The sequence below is a fragment of the Pseudorasbora parva genome, chromosome 21 (genome assembly GCF_024679245.1).
Source record: "Pseudorasbora parva isolate DD20220531a chromosome 21, ASM2467924v1, whole genome shotgun sequence".
Lineage (NCBI taxonomy): Eukaryota > Metazoa > Chordata > Actinopteri > Cypriniformes > Gobionidae > Pseudorasbora > Pseudorasbora parva.
In genome coordinates, this window is record NC_090192.1 from 10,286,092 (window position 1) to 10,307,616 (window position 21,525).

Sequence of the window (21,525 nt, forward strand, 5' to 3'; positions counted from 1 at the left end):
TTTTAAGCACAAAACTGGCAACACATTTAGTTTTTGACCACTTTCTAAACTGGAAAGTCAAAAGTAATTTTCTGTGATCAGCAGCTAATCACAGATGTTGAACCTGTTATATTCCTTATTTGAAAATTAAACTGCTGTCATCAATATACTTAACACATATACTTAACACCAATATGAATGAAAACATTAAAACCCACTTAAAAAGAAATTTTCCATCAGCTGTTGGAATGTAGAAGTACACACTGAACTGAACTACTTATTAAAAAGAAAAAAATATGGCTTTGAATACCTGAAAATAAAGAATATGCTGATGGTTGGCACACAAATTCAGTTACTGCTGTACGGTCTGAACCACTTCAGCAGACTTGTTTTGAACACTAAATAAGAACACGAAACAGCTAAAGAAATTTTGTAAACGCACTAACAAGATGAAGACAGAAAGTCTGGTAAAATGAACTAAACCAGCTGGACAACCAAATGTGCTGGAGTTCCCGTTGGGGTGGAAACACAAAAAGATGGCTCTTGAACTCAGTGCAGCACATATTTTCCTGAGAGTCCAAATGGAAAAATCCACAATATTGAAAGAAGAAAAACAATCGCATTTTCATTACTAGCCAACCTAATTATAAGTTACTGCATCATGACTCAAAATTGTGCAATTGATTTGTGAAAACAGTCTTTGCGGAGAGAATTAAAACATTTCAGAAACAAAAGTTAAATGTAGACAGAATTTAGCAATTCCTAATTTATTAACTTCATAGTTAACTATATTATTCATTAATTAACTATTGAACTATAAACACAATGAATTAACAAGTAGAAGCTGTGTTGCATCTGTTACCTATAGGGGTTTTAGCCAATTAGCTACAGTACAGTATTTCTTACTGTAAAATATGCAAAAAAAGAGCCCTATTAACAGGATATAATAAAAGTAAAGATGTTTGTCTAAAACTGAATGATGAAGAAAATGGACTGGATGGCTTATTTTCATATTACATTTTCAGAATATATAAGAGAAGATTAGAGATTGAATTCAAAGGAAGATACATACAGAAGCATTCCAGTTAACGTAACAGCATTTGAAATTGTATGTGACCAGGTGTCTGTTATGGTACAGTCTGCAAATGCTGCAGCTGAGAAGACGTTTATGATAGTGCAAAATACCAAAATATTCTAGCACCTAAAAATTCTATATGAAGTGCCTCTATTGGCTTTTTTATTATTATTATTATACTTTATTATTAGGGCCCGTACACCGATGGTATTTATTCTCATCTGTATTTGAGTTAATTCCTTGGATCTTCTTAAGTGAGTCGGATTCCCAGTACCTGTTCCAATTCCTGTCTCCTCTGCTGGACCTGAAAAACCAAATAAACATTTATATAAATATACATTTTTTATAGTATTAAAGATGCTATAGCATCTGATGTGTTTTGTAATGGAAAGAAATACCAAGCACTCACCTTTGAGAATATATAGCGTCCAACAGCTTCTGTGACCCAGGGTGAGTGATAAAACTCAGTTCTCCTCTCCTCCTCTGGATTTCCCACAGTGTCCGTCATCAACTGTATAAACCAAAGCAAAACATCCACATGGAAAAAAATTCAGATTGGCCAAATCCAATGAGGGAAATCCAAATCATGGAACAAGCTCTCAGCGTACCTTGAGGTCTCGGCTTTGAGACTTGAGCCAGTCCTGGATGAAGTCCTGCGGGTTGTTACTGAAGCTGAGCATGAAGTCTCTCTGGGTCTTCAACTGGTTGATGGATTCAATAGTCTCATGGATCTTATGGAGAATGTAAATGTTTGGTTAAAAATTGCCCCATATGCATACATATGTATATATGTATGTGTGTATATATAAGCCTAAAGGACTATTAGGAACACCTGTTTAATTTCTCATTAATGCAATTATCTAATCAACCAATCACATGGCAGTTGCTTCAATGCATTTAGGGGTGTGGTCCTGGTCAAGACAATCTCCTGAACTCCAAACTGAATGTCAGAATGGGAAGGAAAGGTGATATAAGCAATTTTAAGCATGGCATGGTTGTTGGTCCCAGATGGGCCGGTCTGAGTATTTCACAATCTGCTCGGTTACTGAGATTTTCATGCACAACCATTTCGAGGGTTTACAAAGAATGGTGTGAAAAGGGAAAAACATCCAGTATGCGGCAGTCCTGTGGGCGAAAATGCCTTGTTGATGCTAGAGGTCAGAGGAGAATGGGCCGACTGATTCAAGCTGATAGAAGAGCAACTTTGACTGAAATAACCACTCGTTATAACCGAGGTATGCAGCAAAGCATTTGTGAAGCCACAACACGCACAACTTTGAGGCAGAGGGGCTACAACAACAGAAGACCCAACCGGGTACCACTCATCTCCACTACAAATAGGAAAAAGAGGCTACAATTTGCACAAGCTCACCAAAATTGGACAGTTGAAGACTGGGAAAATGTTGCCTGGTCTGATGAGTTTCAATTTCTGTTGAGACATTTAGATGGTCGAGTCAGAATTGGCGTAAACAATGAGAACATGGATCCATCCTGCCTTGTGACCACTGTGCAGGCTGGTGGTGGTGGTGTAATGGTGTGGGGGATGTCTTCTTGGCACACTTTAGGCCCCTTAGTGCCAATTGGGCATCGTTTAAATGCCACGGCCTACCTGAGCATTGTTTCTGACCATGTCCATCCCTTTATGACCACCATGTACCCATCCTCTGATGGCTACTTCCAGCAAGATAATGCACCATGTCACAAAGCTCAAATCATTTCAAATTGGTTTCTTAAACATGACAATGAGTTCACTGTACTAAAATGGCCCCCACAGTCACCAGATCTCAACCCAATAGAGCATCTTTGGGATGTGGTGGAACGGGAGCTGGATGTGCATCCCACAAATCTCCATCAACTGCAAGATGCTATCCTATCAATATGGGCCAACATTTCTAAAGAATGCTTTCAGCACCTTGTTGAATCAATGCCACGTAGAATTAAGGCAGTTCTGAAGGCGAAAGGGGGTCAAACACAGTATTAGTATGGTGTTCCTAATAATCCTTTAGGTGAGAGTGTGTGTATGTTAAAAAATAAAATAAAATAAAAATTACATATATACACACACACGCACACACACCCCTAAAGGATTATTAGGAACACCTGTTCAATTTCTCATTAATGCAATTATCTAATCAACCAACCACAGGGCAGTTGCTTTTATAAATATATTATATATATATATATATATATAGAGAGAGATAAATAGAGAGATAAATAGAGAGATAGATAGATAGATAGATAGATAGATAGATAGATAGATAGATAGATAGATAGATAGATAGATAGATAGATAGATCCCCCATCCCATACAATCAGTAAGAATCCAACTACTAACATGGCCAAGACCAAAGAGCTGTCCAAAGACACTAGAGACAAAATTGTACATCTCCACAAGGCCGGAAAGGGCTACGGGGAAATTGCCAAGCAGCTTGTTGAAAAAAGGTCCACTGTTGGAGCAATCATTAGAAAATGGAAGAAGCTAAACATGACTGTCAATCTCCCTCGGACTGGGGCTCCATGCAAGATTTAATCTTGTGGGGTCTCATTGATCCTAAGAAAGGTGAGAAATCAACCGAGAACTACACGGGAGGAGCTGGTCAATGACCTGAAAAGAGCTGGGACCACCGTTTCCAAGGTTACTGTTGGTAATATACAAAGACATCATGGTTTGAAATCATGCATGGCACGGAAGGTTCCCCTGCTTAAACCAGCACATGTCCATGCCCGTCGTAAGTTTGCCAATGACCATTCTGATGATCCAGAGGAACACCGTCCCTACTGGGAAGCATGGGGTTGGAAGCATCATGCTTTGGGGGTGTCTTTCTGCACATGGGACAGGGCGACTGCACTGTATTAAGGAGAGGATGACCTGGGCCATGTATTGCAAGATTTCGGGGAACAAGCTCCTTCCCTCAGTTAGAGCATTGAAGATGGGTCGAGGCAGGGTCTTCCAACATGAAAATAACCCGAAGAGCACACAGCCAGGATAACCAAGAAGTATCTCTGTAAGAAGCATATCAAGGTTCTGGCATGGCCTAGCCAGTCTCCAGACCTAAACCCAAAAGAGAATCTTTGGAGGGAGCTGAAACTCCATGTTTTTCAGCGACAGGCCAGAAACCTGACTGATCTAGAGAAGATCTGTGTGGAGGAGTGGGCCAAAATCCCTCCTGCAGTGTGTGCAAACCTGGTGAACAACTACAGGAAACGTTTGACCTCTGTAATTGCAAACAAAGGCTACTGTACCAAAGATTAACATTGATTTTCTCAAGTGTTCAAATACTTCTTTGCAGCTGTATCATACAAATAAATAGTTAAAAAATCATACATTGTGATTTCTGGATTTTTGTTGTTTTTGATTTTGTCTCTCACAGTGGACATAAACCTACGATGACAATTTAAGACCCCTTCATGATTTCTAAGAGGGAGAACTGGCAAAATAGCAGGATGTTCAAATACTTATTTTCCTCACTGTTATATATATATATATATATATATATATATATATATATATATATATATATATATATATATGTGTGTGTGTGTGTGTGTGTGTGTGTGTGTGTGTGTGTGCGTGCGTGCGTGCGTGCGCTGGTCATACTGATATTGCATACATGATGACATACATGATATTATCAAAAAATTGATTTATTTCACTAATTTTATTCAAAAAGTGAAACTTGTATATTATATTCATTCATTACACACAGACTGATATATTTAAAATGTTTATTTCTTTTCATTTTGATTCTTATAACTGACAACTAAGGAAAATCCCAAATTCAGTATTTCAGAAAATTATAATATTACTTCGGTCTTAGGGATGCCACAATGCTCAATATAATATTGAACCGTTCGCTACAGCATTCACGGTTCAATACAAAAAGTAGTTTTTTCGGTTTTGCATTTAGTTAATTATTTACAAGAGTCTACGCGGTTATATAAGCATATATCCAATCATATGCACTAAGGTTAGGGGGTGTTTAGCCACGCTTGAAATGCTGGTGTCAGAGAGTTATACTCACAGAAAACAGTTTTTTCACAATCACGAAAGTTTATTATTTTCATGTGTGATGGAAAGCCTTTAAAATGATGTCTAAAGCCTTGAGTGTTAAACATTTAATTTGCATGCTATGCACTGTTTTACATGCGCTGAATGCGCAAACTAAAACTAAAAGCCTGTCAAACACATGTGATTACTGGACTAAGTCGGCGCTAATACTGTCGAATACACACAAGGTTAACGTATATAAACACAGTCGGTAATGTCTAAAGTGAAAGTAAAATCGTGTGTCTGTATATGAGATGCGATAATGTCTTAAATTGACAGCAGCGCAGCCAAAAGAAAACACCGACCTTAAGGGACAGTTCACCGCTAAAATTATGTTAATAAACAAAAGACAAGTAGAAATCCATCACTGCTCTTGACTAATAATTATTTAAAAAAGAAACTTTAATACAGTAGCTTTTAATCAATGTATATTGGATATTAAAGACTATGTAGTTTTAATTTTACTTAAACTTACTTCAATGCTACTGTACATCTCTGAGCAGCAACTGTAAATCATATATATATATATATATATATATATATATATACAAACATACACACACACACACACACACACACACGCGCACACTAGGAATGTATACAATGTTTTAAGTTTAAGTAAGGCTTTCCAAGTCTTTTATGTAAAATAAAGAAAGAGTATTGCAATATTTTCTCCCTAACCTCTTTCTGTTCCTGTCTACATACCGAGGTATGTATTGAACCGTGGACATACTGTATTGTTTCATCCCTACTTAAAGGTGCCCTAGAATTAAACATTTAAATAACTTTGCCATAGTGAAATAATAAGAGTTCAGTACATGGACATACTGTGAGTCTCAAACACCATTGCCTCCTACTTCTTATGTAAATCTCATGAATCAAAAACACCATGGAAAAAAAAAGTGATTCTCAACATAAACACAACCGTGACGCAAGCGTTAGGGATCATTTATATGCACGCCCCCAGCATTTGCAGGCGGAACTGACGAAGCCGAATTATCAAACGTCACTTGAGGATAGCAAAAACGGCAGCTCGGACACACATTATGATCCAGGCTGTGCAGGAGAGGACTTTTCATATGTCAACAGTCATGGTTGAGGTTTATTATAATCAGATACCACAACAAATCGTTAATTTGTTCGGCCCATTTCAAGCAAGCTTCACTCAGCGTCTTAAACTGAAGAAAGGGGCAACTGTATTCCTGCGAGCAGTAAGTCGTGATTTATGCACTTATTGTCTAGCTGTTTAAAAAATCATGTAAATCTCATGCATGAAAAACACCACGGAAAAATAAATGACTCTCAACATAACGGCAACTGTGATGCAGTCGCTGGGATCATTAATATGTGCGCACCGAACATTTTCATATGTCCGAACATGTTCATTGTCAGGCGGAACTGATGGAGCCGAATCATCGGGACTGCAGGTGAACAAGCGACACTGGAGGATAGCAAAACGGCAACTCTCACGGACACAAGTGTCATGTTCCAGGCTGTGCAGCAGACGTGAGGACTTTTCATACCCTTCCAACAGACAAAACATGTCAACAGTCTTGGTTCTTGATGTTTATTATAATCGGATACCACAACAATTTAATTCAAAATCGTTTGTTTGCTTGGCCCATTTCAAGCAAGCTTCGCTGAGTGTCTTAAACTGGAGAAAGGGTAAAATACAACTATATTCATGCAAGCAGTAAGTAGAGATTTATCCACTTATTGACTGTTTAAACAATTTCTGATTAAATTGAAAGTTTCTTAGAGAGACCGCATTGTCTAGATAACGCAAGATGCTAGTATAGTAACAACAGGAAACTCCAAGTACCATACAAAACTAAATAGTTTGTCTAATGACAAAGGGTAATATTATTTTACATTACAAAATACAAATATAGATATGTTGCTCACAGATCATTCACTCGATCCTTCTAGCAATCGTCACCTTTATAAACGTTCCGCAGGCACGATATGTATTTAACAATATTCATTCGGAGTAAATTAAACAAGTGAGGAGAGGCAGGTTCCTGAGTCAACTCTCTTCATACTTTATATTTCACATACATATATATTATATATATATACACACACACACACAAACTAATTAATTGCACATTTGATCTGTAATAAATTATGATTAATTGCAAAAATGTAAATACATTTTTTTATATTGTAATAATTTCAATAACGCTCAAAATTAATGTAGAAACAACTTATAGACAGTAAATTTAAAATATTTGTTGTAATGGCATCGTTTTATGAATCAATGCCAAAATCACTGATACTAATACTGCTACTGATTTCTCTATGAAATACATTTTAAAAAACAACTAATGAAACACATCCAACATTACAACACATTAAAGCTATCTTTATTATGCTTTAAAAAATAACTTTAATTTAAGTGAACCTAAAACAATCTTCACATAAATCCATTATAATAAATGTCATATTTACCTGTGGCCTTCCTACCTGTTAGACATATATATAGACAGAAATTGTATAGTTATCAAAAATGAAAAGTTATCAAACACTTTTCTTAACTGCATGAATTATAAATGAAATATATATTAATCCTAATTAAAGCTACAATTTTCTCTGTTACCGTTGTTTTTTAACATTAACATTAATGACAGACATCACAGCAGCAGGTTTATTAGACTGCTGTCACTTTAAGATGTGTCGCTATCACATATGTATATGATGCACTATCATGCACATCTCATTTTCTCACGAATCAATTAAGACATTATTTAACTAAATTAAGATTGCTTGTGCGAATACTTGACAAAACGGCCATTTTGACACAAATCGGTGTGATTGTTCAAGCGCAAAAGAGAACTCGATTCTGGTGCACACGATACTGGAGGAGGATTCTCTTGGGTCTTGTCATGCTTAAATGGTTTTTAAAGCATTATCATGAATAAGAACATGATCATATGTGACTAGTTCTGGCAAAATGAGACGTAAAATTGGAATGTTGTTCTGCTCAACACCAACATCACAGTCGCTGTGAGCAGAGAAAAATGGCATTTTTCATGGACTCTGAAAAAAGCTACAAATAAAGATACTTTTAAATGTTTAATTGCCATTTGGAACATTTGGGGTTGTTAGACAAGGTCTTATTAAACTAATTTTGGTAAAAAGCTCAAATTTTACCCAAATAACATTTTCACTTTTTTCTGTAGCTCGTAATTAGGCTGTGCGCACTCTGACTCATTTTGCCAGCATGGGTCACATATAATGTAATGCTAGCCAAAGGATGATACAAAAACAGATGCGTTAATTGCATTAAATATTTTTAACGCATTAAACTTAAAAAATATATAACTCATCATAATAAATGGAGAATAATTTACTATTTACGTTCCTGCACACATACCTTCATCTCCAGGGAAGCAATCTCCTGCTGATTGGTTGTGGATGACAGGAAGCTGGTCATCTGAGCCTTCAGAGGGTCGTCCACTTCAACATCGATATCGAAGCATGCAGTCTTTTTCTGATCATTGGGATCCACACTGACAAAATGATACAGCAATTGGTCAATATCAAATACATTTAAGAAAAGTGGAAAAGAAGATATACTGAATATCATATCATTGAACATTTTCAACTGTGTAAAAAAAAAAATTATCATCAATGCTGGACACGAGTTGGCAGTTTTTCTTTCCCTCAAACTCACTTTAAATAAATACAATTTTAGTTTTACTGAGAAATTAATTTGTAGGTGCAATCTATATTCAGATACATTAGTGTGATAAAATGTTGGTTTGGTAGGTTAAATAAGTCATTTGCATTTTGTATTAAAAACAATCAAAAAAGAGAAATTAAACAGAAACAATAACCACACACCTGATGATATGATTGATGACGATGGGGTCGGGGTGCTGAAGGAGGCTGGCGAGCTTCATGGGAATATCTGAAAATCTCATCTTGGGGCATCCAAAAATCTGCAAGATTACAGGTCAGTGACAAATGGCTCAGTCTGTAACCAATGAGTTCTTGGTCAATCACCTATCCCTTGGTTGTCTTTGCACAAAGCATGCTATAAACATCTCAGATTAAGCTCTAAACTTAATGCAAAAGACAAAGAGAGTGGCACTTCCCTGTGCAAAAGCTCCCCGACACTATGCAGGGTGTTTCTGTATGTTTGCTAAGGTTTTCTGAATTGTTGACAAGGGCATTGCAAGGTGGGCCCAAACCATAGGGGCTTCCTTTCACACCAGGCAGTTCTAGAAACTAACCCCCAGGGTGTTTTTTTTAAGAACTAAAGGAACCCCTAAGGCCATTTTACTCGTTGCATTGTGTGGCTGATGCCCGTTGTAGCCAGCTGAGCATAAATACATAAACATGTTTTGCTTGGTTCCCTCCAAATTTTCGTTGGACTTTCTCTTTAGTGTAAAGGTTGAGATGTCCGTCTATCATTTTTTTTTATGTTTGTAGAGTTAGTTTTTTGGTGTAAATATAAAGGCTGTAATCTGTGTGTACATTTTTTTTAATAAAATGGTGGGTGCTGGTGTTACATGTGTGTCCGGCCAATTAGCGTGGTAGTTACTATTGTGCTGGGTTAGACCATACTCTGAAGTGAAGGCTACTTTAGTTCCCCATAAAGGAGTTCCTAGAACTAAAATCGTTCCTAGTTCATGCACGCCAAAATCCGGGTACTTTTGCCAATAGTAATAGAAACTATGAAAAGGTTCCTCTGGTGTGAAAGCCCCTCATGATAATCAAACAACTTACATTTGTATTGGTTCTCTCCTTCTTTGTATACATGGGCAGTTTGAAGCGAGATCTGACATTAACAGGAAGGACGGAAGTAACAAGAGATAATGCAGTTTTGAGTGTCATCAGCATAGTGGGAAAATTAAACCAAGTAATATAAATTCATTGGTTTCAAGGAACTACAATTTAGTGAAGGCATACAGACTACAAAGAAAATTGGGCCAAGAACCGAGCCCTGAGGGACACTTTTGTTGACAGGTCAGGGGCAGTGGAAAATTACTATTTCTGGAAAAAAGAAAAAAATGCTATCTATCTCGTGCATAGCTGTGCCAGTAATACCAATGGCTTAGAGGCAAGTGAAAGCATGTTGTGGCAGACAGTGTCAAATACAGAGCTTAGATACTAGGGTTTCTGAAGTGTTTCTATTCTAATTAGTTTTAGACTGAGCTTCTGCAGGCTGTCACAGAAAACCTATTAAGTACAAAAAACAACAACCTTAGTGATAGTTAATTGGTAATTAAAAACGGTGAAACTGAAAAAAATTGTGTTAATTGGTTTGTTGCAACCAGGCACTGGATTTAAAAAAAATTGGTGAGATCAGAAATTTCCTTCTAGGAGTGCTAACCATTTTGCGTACCTGTCTGAAGTATCGATTGCAGTTAATGTACTCTTTCTCATGGCAGTCTTGCAGCTTGTTGTTTTTGATGTAGAGCCACAAGGCCTGCATGATACTGGCTCTGGTCTGAGTGTGGACTCCCAACAGTCGAGCCAGACGTGGATCCAGCTTATACTGCGGAGGCTAGGTCAAGTAGAAGGAGAAGTAAGATGATAAATCATCATATCATTAAAGACAACCATATATTCTGTAACAAACAAACTTATGAAAATAATAGACTGAAGTTTTCTTTTCTTTTATTTAATTTAGTTATTTGGCTTTTAGTCCATGTCTATAAGCTTTAAGACTATATGGAATATGTTCTCCTAAAAGTAGACAAAACAAACTTTAAAATTAAAAATTTAAGGTAAAGGGAAAATGTAACAAAAAATAACGATTATGCATCTTGGCTTCATGGGCGTATCTAACCATGTCACCTGCTTCAGACTATCACGTGGTAGTAGCATGATTTACAACCTTAAAGGACAACTCCGGTGAGAAATTAACTTAGGGGTAATTAACAGATGATTAATTATTCTAATATGATGAAACTAGATCGTTCTCTGGGATGCGTTTTCATGAAAATCGAATGTAAAGAGTTTTATCTGTAAAAACAGATTAGCTTGTAGCGCTTGTCTATAGGACACAGGGTAGACACAGGGTAGTGAAATTAAACCGCTAGTTAATGCCACTAACAAGGCTCAAAATAACCTCACACTTACACGGCAGCATAATGAGGGTCCCTACATGCAAACCGAACCAATGAGAACTTTGTAAGAGTACAAACAGTTTGATAAGAAGATACTTTATAAAGACAGTGCAATACGTGTTCACGGACAGGCGCCGTATTGGAAAACAGTCTCGACGAGTCGATCCACGAGTGCTGTTCTAAGTTAGGTGGTCGATAGGAATTAAGTTTGTGAAATGTAATAACATGGACATTTTTATTTTTATTTATTTATTTTCTCTGTTGCGTTCAGTGTTTTCTTCCGGAAACAACGGACCATATAAGGTTCCAAGTCACAGTTCATCACTTAGCAGTGCGCTCGTGGATCGACTTGTCAAGATTTTTTTCCAGTTTTCCAAGATGGCGCCTTAGCGTAATCCACTGTCTTTATAAAGTATCTTCTTATTAAACTGTTTGTACACTTACACAGTTCTCATTGCTTTGGTTTGCATGTAGGGACCCTCATAATGCTACCGTGTTAGTGTGAGGCTATTTTTAGCCTTGTTAGTGGCATTAACTAGCGATTTAATTTCACTACCCTGTGCTCCATAGACTAGCGTTATAAGCTAATCTGTTTTTAGAGATAAAACTCTTTACATTCGACTTCCATGAAAACGCATCCCAGAGAACGATCTACTCTGTAACCATCTGTTAATTACACCTAGGTTCATTTCTCACCGGAGTTGTCCTTTAAAAGTCTATTGAATGATTCTGTGTAAACTAAAGACAACAGTGTCAATGAAAAAATACTTATATACCCACTGTCAGTCAAGTTTGGAATAATTACTGTCTTATGTTATGTCATGCAATTATTTAATACAAATACATTGAACAGTTATTGTATTTCTAATCTATTTGAACATAAAATGTTATTTTTATTGTAATGCAAAGCTGAATTTTCAGCATCACTACTCCAGTCTTCAGTGTCACATGATCCTTCAGAAATCATTCTAATATGATGATTTGCTGCCTTAGAATCTTATTATTATCAATGTTGAACACACTTATCTGCTGTTTAATTAAAATGTTAAGTACAAAAAACTTTATTCAGCAAGGATGCATACAATTGATCATAAGTGACAGTAAAGACATATAGGCCTGTTTCAAAGACAAGGCTTAGATTAAACCAGGATTAAGCCTTTGTTCAATTAGGACATTTAAAGGGTTACTTCAGCGATTAGCATATGGCTTTGTATCAGTAGAAACCCTGGAGTATATTCAATTGATTGTGCTCCCCCCTCTCATATCCCAGAGACAAGAGATTTATGCATTTTATTCCTGGAAAAATTCCTGGAAGAATTTTTGGCCAAAGGCTAAAGACTACAGCCAGCAGAGGGAGCTATTCCCACATGTTTTCAACCCACGCATGGGGGATGGGAGATCACACTCACAGCTCAGCTCGCAGCTGCAGGCATTCATGGAAAATGAACTATGCTGAGCAATGCGTTTTAACTTCTCAAATTTCTATGAAAGTTAAGCTTCCAAAGGCATGAACTGAAACGCGCCAGACTGAACAGGCATTGTGAATGTATGCTGCGAATGTGGTCGCGATTACCTCAGCTCTCATCATTAGAGCTCATCAGCTCATGACGTTAAATGTAATCTGACTCCTGCAGTGTTAGTGCTGTGACACTCGCTCGGTGACTCACTCATTATATTGAATAGACACGTTCAGCATTCAATTGAAGTGTCTTCTCCAACTCAGTCACAGTAATTCAGTAGCGGTGGCTTTGGGAGTGGCCTCGTAGGGCAGTGAAGCATTCTGGGAATTGTAGTCTTTCATCCCCATGAGACAAAAGTACATTTTCTGTCTTTTCTCAGTCTAGAAAGCACTAAATTCAAAAATAATTTCACATTTCTACAACATTGATGACCCAGTTTAAATACAGATTCAGCTTCCCAGCGCTGAAGTACCCCTTTAAGTAGCTTTTATAAATGTGCCTTAGTAAAAAAAATAAAAAAAATACTGGTGTGCATATTGAGACAACACTGACTATTTTAAGATATGTCTGTGCAAGTTGCTTTTATTTCAGACAGCTCAAATATGCATTTTAGTCTAGGATTAAGTTTAAGCCTTACCTGTGAAACCGGCTGATAATGTTACAAAAGATTTCTATTTAAAAAAAAATTTAAATCTCCAAAATGGTTGCCATAAAAAGATTAAGCAGCCAAAACTGTTTTCAATACTGTTTTGATAAGAGCCATTATTAATATTTAAGCACCAATAATAACTGATAAAAGTTGAGCACAAAATCAAGCATATTAGAATATTTCTGAAGTATTATGTGATGCTGGAGATGTAATACATTATAAAATGTATTATATAACAGAAAACAGTTAGTTTAAATTATAATATTTCTCACTGTTTTACTGCATTTTTTCATCAAAAAAAATGCAGCCTTGGTGAGTTTAAGAGACTTAATTATCTTAGACTCAAGAAAATCTTAAAGGGATAGTTCACCCAAGAAAAAAAAAAGAAGATCTCTGCAGCCATTCACTACCATAAGGGGGGAAAAATACTAAGATAGTCAACGGCTGCGGAGATCGGCTTTGTAACAAACATTCTTTCAAATATCTTCCTTTGTGTTCAGCAGATGAAAGGAATTCATACAGGCTTGGAACAACTTAAGGGTGACTAAATGATGACAGAATTTTCATTTTTGGGTGAACTATCCCTCTAATTATTCCAAACTTTTGACTGGTAGTGTATGTGCTTGTGAGATGTGTATGTAATACCTGGTGGTCAAGCATGAGAAGGAGAGTGCATTTCACATTCACATCTCCTGGTCTCTTCACCTGAAATCCATCTGTCTCCTGAGTTGTGGGCATTCTGTGCCACTAAGACACACAGAAAAAGATATGACTTCAGATTTAATGACTGGATTTACTGCAAGATAGTACATCTATAGGTTGTACTTTATTTTACAGTACCTGTACTTAAGTGTACTTCTCTAAGAAAATAATGGGTAATATGAGGTAACTACATAGGTTAAGGTTAGGTTTATGGGTCAGTTCAGAATTAGTACCTAGTTATTATTATCCAGATATTGCAATTACTATAATCACGCCTAGGAAATATTGACACCCCATCCTAATTTTTATGCCAGTAATTATGGGATGTAACTTGTGAATATTTAGCTTTTGTGGAGCACTATTATCTCATGTATGTGCCATTAAAGTCAGTTAATACTTATATGAATACCCCTCCCCCATTATTATCATAACAACACTATAATGTCATACCTCCACCAAGTGGTTGTCTGGGCCATAAAGCTCTTTGTCCAGTTCAATGACCAGGCTTTTAAAGAAGGATGAAAACTTTCGTTTCAGTTTCCCAGGCTAAGGACAGTGAGAAAGATAGAGAGAAAGAAATAGGGAAAGGGGGAGAGAACATGAGATCTTTTTCAATGAGTTCATTCCGTTGATTGATGCTGCATTGTTTGGAGTTGACCGCACTGGAGTTCTTTTTTTTTTTTGAGGCAGCACACAGCTATTGCGCCAGCATGTGTTTGCGCAATGCCTTGCCTGTTCCTCCCTTGCAGTACCACAAAACTTATAACATCTCAGGCAGACAAAAGTGAAGAAAATAATCATTTCTTATTTTCATGTGGCAGCAGAACAACAAAAGGTCTTCAGCTGGCAAATACATGTTTAGATGTTAACTGACTAATTTCACAAAACAGGCTAAAGTTTCAATTCCCATTCCTTAAGTCTGGGAACATGGAACAGCTTAGAGCACATCTGGTTTGGAGGAGTGAGCTGAGGACATGAGCCAGTGCAGTTAAGCTGGCCAACAGACCAAGAGACTCAAGACTGCCAAATAAAAAGCATTAAGTATAAGGGCGACACATTCAGATTGTCCTGAGAGCTGTTACTTATCATGAAACACTGGAAATGGACTCCGCTGTGTGATCGCCCAACCTTGCCTAGAGTTCACATACTTGCCAACATGTGAGCATAGTGAAAATCAATACATACATCCTCCAGGAGTTTGCCTTCCACTCGAAGTTCCCAGGATGACACCTTTTCAGCCTCCTCTCCCTCTGGCTTGGCAGGTGTGTAGGTGTTTGAAATGTAGATCCTCAGTTTGCGTTTTTGCTGGATGAGTAGAAAAGCCCATTGAGATGATTTGGTTAATTTATTTATGCTGGCATAGAGAAAATACTGAAGCAAAAAGGGTTAGTTCACCCCCCAAAAATTCTGCCCTGATTTACTCGCCTTGTTGTTGTTCCAAACATAGTTTTTTTATGAGCACAAAATAACATATTTTGAGAAATGGAAGTCAAAGGTCACCAACAGTTTGGTTACCAACATTCTTTAAAACAGAGTTTCTCAACTGGTCGGTCGCAAGTGTTATGATTGGGTCGTGGAGTGTGCACGAAACAACAACAAACATAACTGTGTATTCATCATGCAAGACTTTTATTTTGAAAGTTGTGCATGAAAGCCTTTGTATTTTTTTTTTGTCAGATGCAATTTAAAGGCGCACTATGCAACTTTTCTGTCTGCTAGAGGGTTGATTCAAAAGAAAGGTGTAGTTTGATGACGAGTTTGAGCGCAGCATCTTGGGACATGATTTGAATGCATTTTAAATATGACGTTACTCTGTGCGTTCGCTCAGCAGCTGCCGTTTATTCTGCCAAATAAAACCAGAAACCGAGATTGACGCAGATATGACAACTGACAGGAGAATCCCTCAGATGCCATGGCTTCTTGGTTCAAATACCAATTTTCTCAAAATTTACAAATAGTTGAAAACATTTGGGATATTGTAAGTACTCAACTGCACGAAATATATAACACTGGCCTAGTGGTTATTTTACTGCCAAAATACTACATAATGCACCTTTAAGTAAAGAATTTCTAAGAAAAAATTGTTGTCCCAATTTAGAATCTGCGGTCAGGCTGTATGTCAATGTCATTATTCTAACATTATTTTCGTAACTTGTTACGAAATAAAAAGTCTCTCACCTCAGAAAAGCAAACTTTCATGTCCTGTCAGACTCTACAAAACATACAAAGCAATTATTCACTACCATAGTATTTTTTCCCCTACTATGGTAGTGAATGGCTGTTCTTTCTGCTTGGTTACAAACATTCTTCCAAATATCTTCTTTTGTGTTCAACAGAAGAAAGAAACTCATACAGGTTTGGAACAACATGAGGGTGAGTAAATGATGACAATTTTCATTTTTGGGTGAACCATCCCTTTAAACCAAGCTAAACTATGAATTCATTTCTGAAATGCTAGTTCACTATTACATCTACCGTGATCGGCTTTTTAATGGCCTCCTGTATCTCCATGCGTTTGCGAGCTATGGTCTGGTCCAGCTTTCTCTCAAAGGCCAGAAGGTCCATGTAAGCCTGAGACTCTGGGACTAGATCCCTGATCTGAGGAAAACCAAAACCATGAGAAACTATGTACTTCGGCATCGCATCACTCACTCTCTCTCTCACACACACACACACACACACACACACACACACACACACACACACACACACACACACACACACACACACACACACACACACACACACACACACACACACACACACACACACACACACACACACACACACACACACACACACACAATTTATACTATTCTGGTTAAACTCACCCTCTGTGGGAGCACTTTGTCAGCCATCTTACGCCTCTTCACTCTGAAAATGTAGAGCAGATGTGTAAGAAACATGACTCAACACAAACATATTTTAAACTATTATTTCAATTACAGAGTGCAAAGTTTAGAGTATTGCCGATCTAAAGTGCATGCCACATAATTATCCTCCAACAAACTTTTTCCTCATAAGATTTACAGTGAAAATCATTTTTAATAAAAATTCGAAAATGATGAATTTTTTTTAAGGTTTATTGAGCAAAAATACTGAATTACTTAAACTATAATCAGAAATATTTATATTTATTTATACACACACACACACACACACACACACACACACACACACACACACACACACACACACACACACACACACACACACACACACACACACACACACACACACACACACACACACACACACACACACACACACACCTAAATGATTATTAGGAACACCATACTAATACTGTGTTTGACCCCCTTTCGCCTTCAGAACTGCCTTAATTCTATGTTGCATTGATTCAACAAGGTGCTGAAAGCATTCTTTAGAAATGTTGGCCCATATTGATAGGATAGCATCTCGCAGTTGATGGAGATTTGTGGGATGCACATCCAGGGCACGAAGCTCCCGTTCCACCACATCCCAAAGATGCTCTATTGGGTTGAGATCTGGTGACTGTGGGGGCCATTTTAGTACAGTGAACTCATTGTCATGTTCAAGAAACCAATTTGGACATGGTCAGAAACAATGCTCAGGTAGCCCGTGGCATTTAAACGATGCCCAATTGGCACTAAGGGGCCTAAAGTGTGCCAAGAAGACATCCCCCACACCATTACACCACCACCACCAGCCTGCACAGTGGTAACAAGGCATGATGGATCCATGTTCTCATTCAGTTTACGCCAAATTCTGACTCTACCATCTAAATGTCTCAACAGAAATCGAGACTCATAAGACCAGGCAACATTTTCCCAGTCTTCAACTGTCCAATTTTGGTGAGCTTGTGTCAATTGTAGCTTCTTTTTCCTATTTGTAGTGGAGATGAGTGGTACCCGTTGAATCCATAAGGAGGTACAGAGTACTGTCAAATTTTTGATGGTATTGGTACCAACTACTAGAATTTTGGTACTGTGACATCCCTAGTCTTGACTCTTAACCTCCGCAGCCGATGGAAAGGAATCAGACGGAATCGGGACTCCGTGTTCATGAATGAGTGACTGTATTTAAGTTTAATTAACATTACGGTGGTATGAAGCAGGATGCGCAGAGGGCCCTTGGGAGCAAATACTAATGAGAGAGAGAGATTCATGTACACAATATACTGATTCATGACCTAGGAAGGTAGGAGCTGATTGAGACACACCCTGACACACACACACACACACACACACACACACACACAACGCGCACAGAAAAACCGCCATCATTCTCATGCACACAAACAGCACAGAATCGAGTTCCATTTCGCACTTGAACAAACAACAACACACAGGAGAAAAGCCATGTAGGTCTGGAAACGACATGAGGGTAACTAATACATTTTCATTTTTTGGTAAACTAAAACAGATTTGTTCAAAATGCTAAAGCAAATATCAGTAATAACAAATACATCTGCTCCATGGTTGAGGGCTCTAGTGCAGTGGTTCTCAAACCTGTTCCAGGGACCCCCCACCAGTGCACATTTTGCATGTCTTTCTCATCTAACACACCTGATTCAACTCCTAAGCTTATTAGTAGACTGCAAGACTTGAATTAGGTATGTCTCATGAGGTAGACATACAAATTGTGGAGTGGTGAGGGGTCCCCAGGACAGGTTTGAAAACCACTGTTCTAGTAGATAGTATACGGTTTTGTTTAAAATGCTTAAGCAAATATCAGTAATAACAAATTCATCAGCCCCATGGTTGAGACTTTAAAATGTCTAAAATGTTGTAAATTTACAGCTATGCTACATTTCTTTGGCAAAGTAAAGCAAATAAGCCTCTGAGTTAAAAGGACAAAGAAGCCTTTGGATTCCAGAGACTATCTTGTGGCAACATGTCAGTATACTTCTGAAATATTAGAACTTAAAAAAAAGCGTCTTGTTCAACCAGATTAGCCCAGCCAACGTCTTTATATAGCAAAATAATAAAAAATACTTATATAGCGATATCACATTATAGCGATATTGAAATTCCTTTACTGCAACAGCCCGATTTACACACAAATAAAAAAATAATGATGGACAAAAATAAATAATTTATAATAAATACTGCAATATTCCATTAAAATGAAATGATAAATTACTTTAACTGACTTAAACATCATCTAAAAAAACTATACTTGGGGCTCTAAAAATAAAACAATCCTTTGTTCATGAGGCCCATAACCCAGACAGAGATTTGTGAAGCTACTGTAACGTCAAATACTTTGACCATACATGCACAAACAATACTACTAAATTAACTAACCCCCTTCTTGGACCCATAAGACCCCCGGACTGCTGTTGTTGCTGCTGAAGAAGTCTCTTCCGGGTGGGGTCCATCGTGGCTTGAGGCATCCCGGGTCGCATAGGCATGGCTCCACTATAAGATGGACCAGGGAGAGGGGAACCCATAGACCCCATGCCTCCCATTGGCATTCCTCGGCTGGGTGGCATACTTGGGCGCTGTGGGTACAATTGGAGGATTGAAATATTATTACTTCTTTTAACACTCACAAATAACAGACTGCTATAGGTAAAGTTTATCAATGCAAAAACTTCATGTAGGACTTCATGACTAAAATAGCCTATGGCAATTCAACATTCCAACTTTAAAATGAGTACATAGCAAATTAAATGAAGTTAGTTAATTTTGACATGTAATAATTAATTATTAAAATCAAGTTGTATATTAATATTATTTCATGCACCCGAGCAAATGAACTAACATTAACTGTTGGATTTGAAAAACTTTTTTTGTAAGTAATGTTAAATAATTCTTTCAGTTCAGTTAATTAATTAAATAACTTATGGGAACTTGTTTAGTGTAGCAGTGATGATATCAAATAGCTTCTAACTTGGATATCATGAGATAATAAATTAATATTCATTTAAATGGCACGTGACAAGCTATTTGATATCATCACTGCTACACTAAACAAGTTCCCATAAGTTATTTAATTAATTAACTGAACTGAAAGAATTATTTAATAAATTAATATTCATTTAAATGGCACTTGACTTGAGTGGTAATCATGTTCAAACATTCTGGTCATGTTACATGTCGAAGGAAAATCGTATTACCATGGTATATAACAAAATGGAATAGTAATACCACAAAACTTTTTTGTTAGTTGTCGAGTTATTCAAAGTAAAGCACGCGCGTTTTCTTCATGGTTGACCCAAATGCGGAAGTAGATATGTTTATTCTTCGTGGGCCTCACCGCTCTTTCAGTGTTTTAACAACATTTTTATTCGTAGTTTTGTAAAGAAGCATCCTTGTAGATTATTTTCCAACATTTTAATGTCATAAATCTGCTAATAAATCGTCAATGTTGCTAATGAAATGACAGAAGGGAAGACTGAAGCTATGGCGTGATGCTAAACGCTTCAGATAACAAATAAAGAGTGTTTTCTTCACTTACTTGGTGATACTGGTTTGGAGTACTGCCCATCCCTCTGTAGGGTGAATTCTGTGGCATTGCTGGCATTCTCATTGCGCTGCTGTGACCCGGGTTCATGGGGTTCATGCTGGGGTTTATTGGGGTACTGGGGTTGACGGGGAAACCCGATCTATTAGCCATGTTCGACTATAGTCACCGCTAATAACTGTTAAGAAACAAAATCAAAACCGTTACAGTCACTACTCTAGATTAACGTGCGTAACCACATAACTTAGCGTTCAAATATCGATATATTCTTCCGTCTCTAACTGTCGAGCGATGTCTGCTGAATGTGACATCTCCTCCTCTAAAGCTTGTCAAACCTCCATTTATCTTAATGGTTTCCTCTCAACAACATTTTAAGAGCCTGACCAATGTCTACAGTTATCTCTGTGTGTGTGTGTGTGTGTGTGTGTGTGTGGCTTCTAAGATCTCCTCCCCCTGGGTTGCCAAATAACTTCTCCTTGTAATAATATACCTAGGGTTTTTATTTTATTTATTTTACTTTTTAGATGACCTTGACCCCCCAAATACGCCCATTCTTGCGACCTTTAAAAAAAATGTTTTATACAGTTTATCCTTGCGACAAACAGACCTTTTCTAAAATATAAAGACATATACATTGTAATGTACAAAAACAATACTTTTAAACTAAAAAACACTGTTCCCAAAATTACATTGCCTCTTATATTTAATATGACAAGATATGAAATGAACACAAACGTTATATAATAGGCCTATGCATACCGTATTTGTTTTCTCTCATGATTCTGGACTATTAGAATATGATCTACTGTCAAATTTGGGAAATATAAATTATTTCCTTAAAATTGCATTCATATCTTGAGAGCATGTTAACGTTGCCAACCTTAAATAATACAATTTGTAATTATATATAATATATATATATATATATATATATATATATATATATATATATATATATATATATATATTTTTTTTTTTTTTTTTTGCAGAGCTATCAGGTGATTACGTGGGCCAAAAACATAATGAAAGTAAAGTTTCCACAATAGAGAAATAGTTCCAAGACGAACTAACAAGATATGAAA

General features: G+C 37.1%; 1 protein-coding gene across 1 annotated transcript; it reads right to left on the reverse strand.

The window, feature by feature from the left end:
* Positions 1 to 162: 162 nt before the first annotated feature.
* Positions 163 to 20,862, reverse strand: smarcd2 (SWI/SNF related, matrix associated, actin dependent regulator of chromatin, subfamily d, member 2). Its single transcript, XM_067429487.1, has 13 exons — positions 20,438 to 20,862; positions 19,282 to 19,478; positions 16,825 to 16,867; positions 16,469 to 16,591; positions 15,179 to 15,298; positions 14,444 to 14,539; positions 13,937 to 14,038; positions 10,456 to 10,617; positions 8,949 to 9,046; positions 8,479 to 8,614; positions 1,663 to 1,785; positions 1,464 to 1,565; positions 163 to 1,358 (listed from the first exon to the last, which is right to left on the reverse strand). Exons 1-13 carry the CDS (start codon positions 20,594 to 20,596, stop codon positions 1,305 to 1,307), a joined length of 1,515 nt encoding a protein of 504 aa, XP_067285588.1. The 5' UTR covers positions 20,597 to 20,862; the 3' UTR covers positions 163 to 1,304.
* Positions 20,863 to 21,525: the final 663 nt, after the last annotated feature.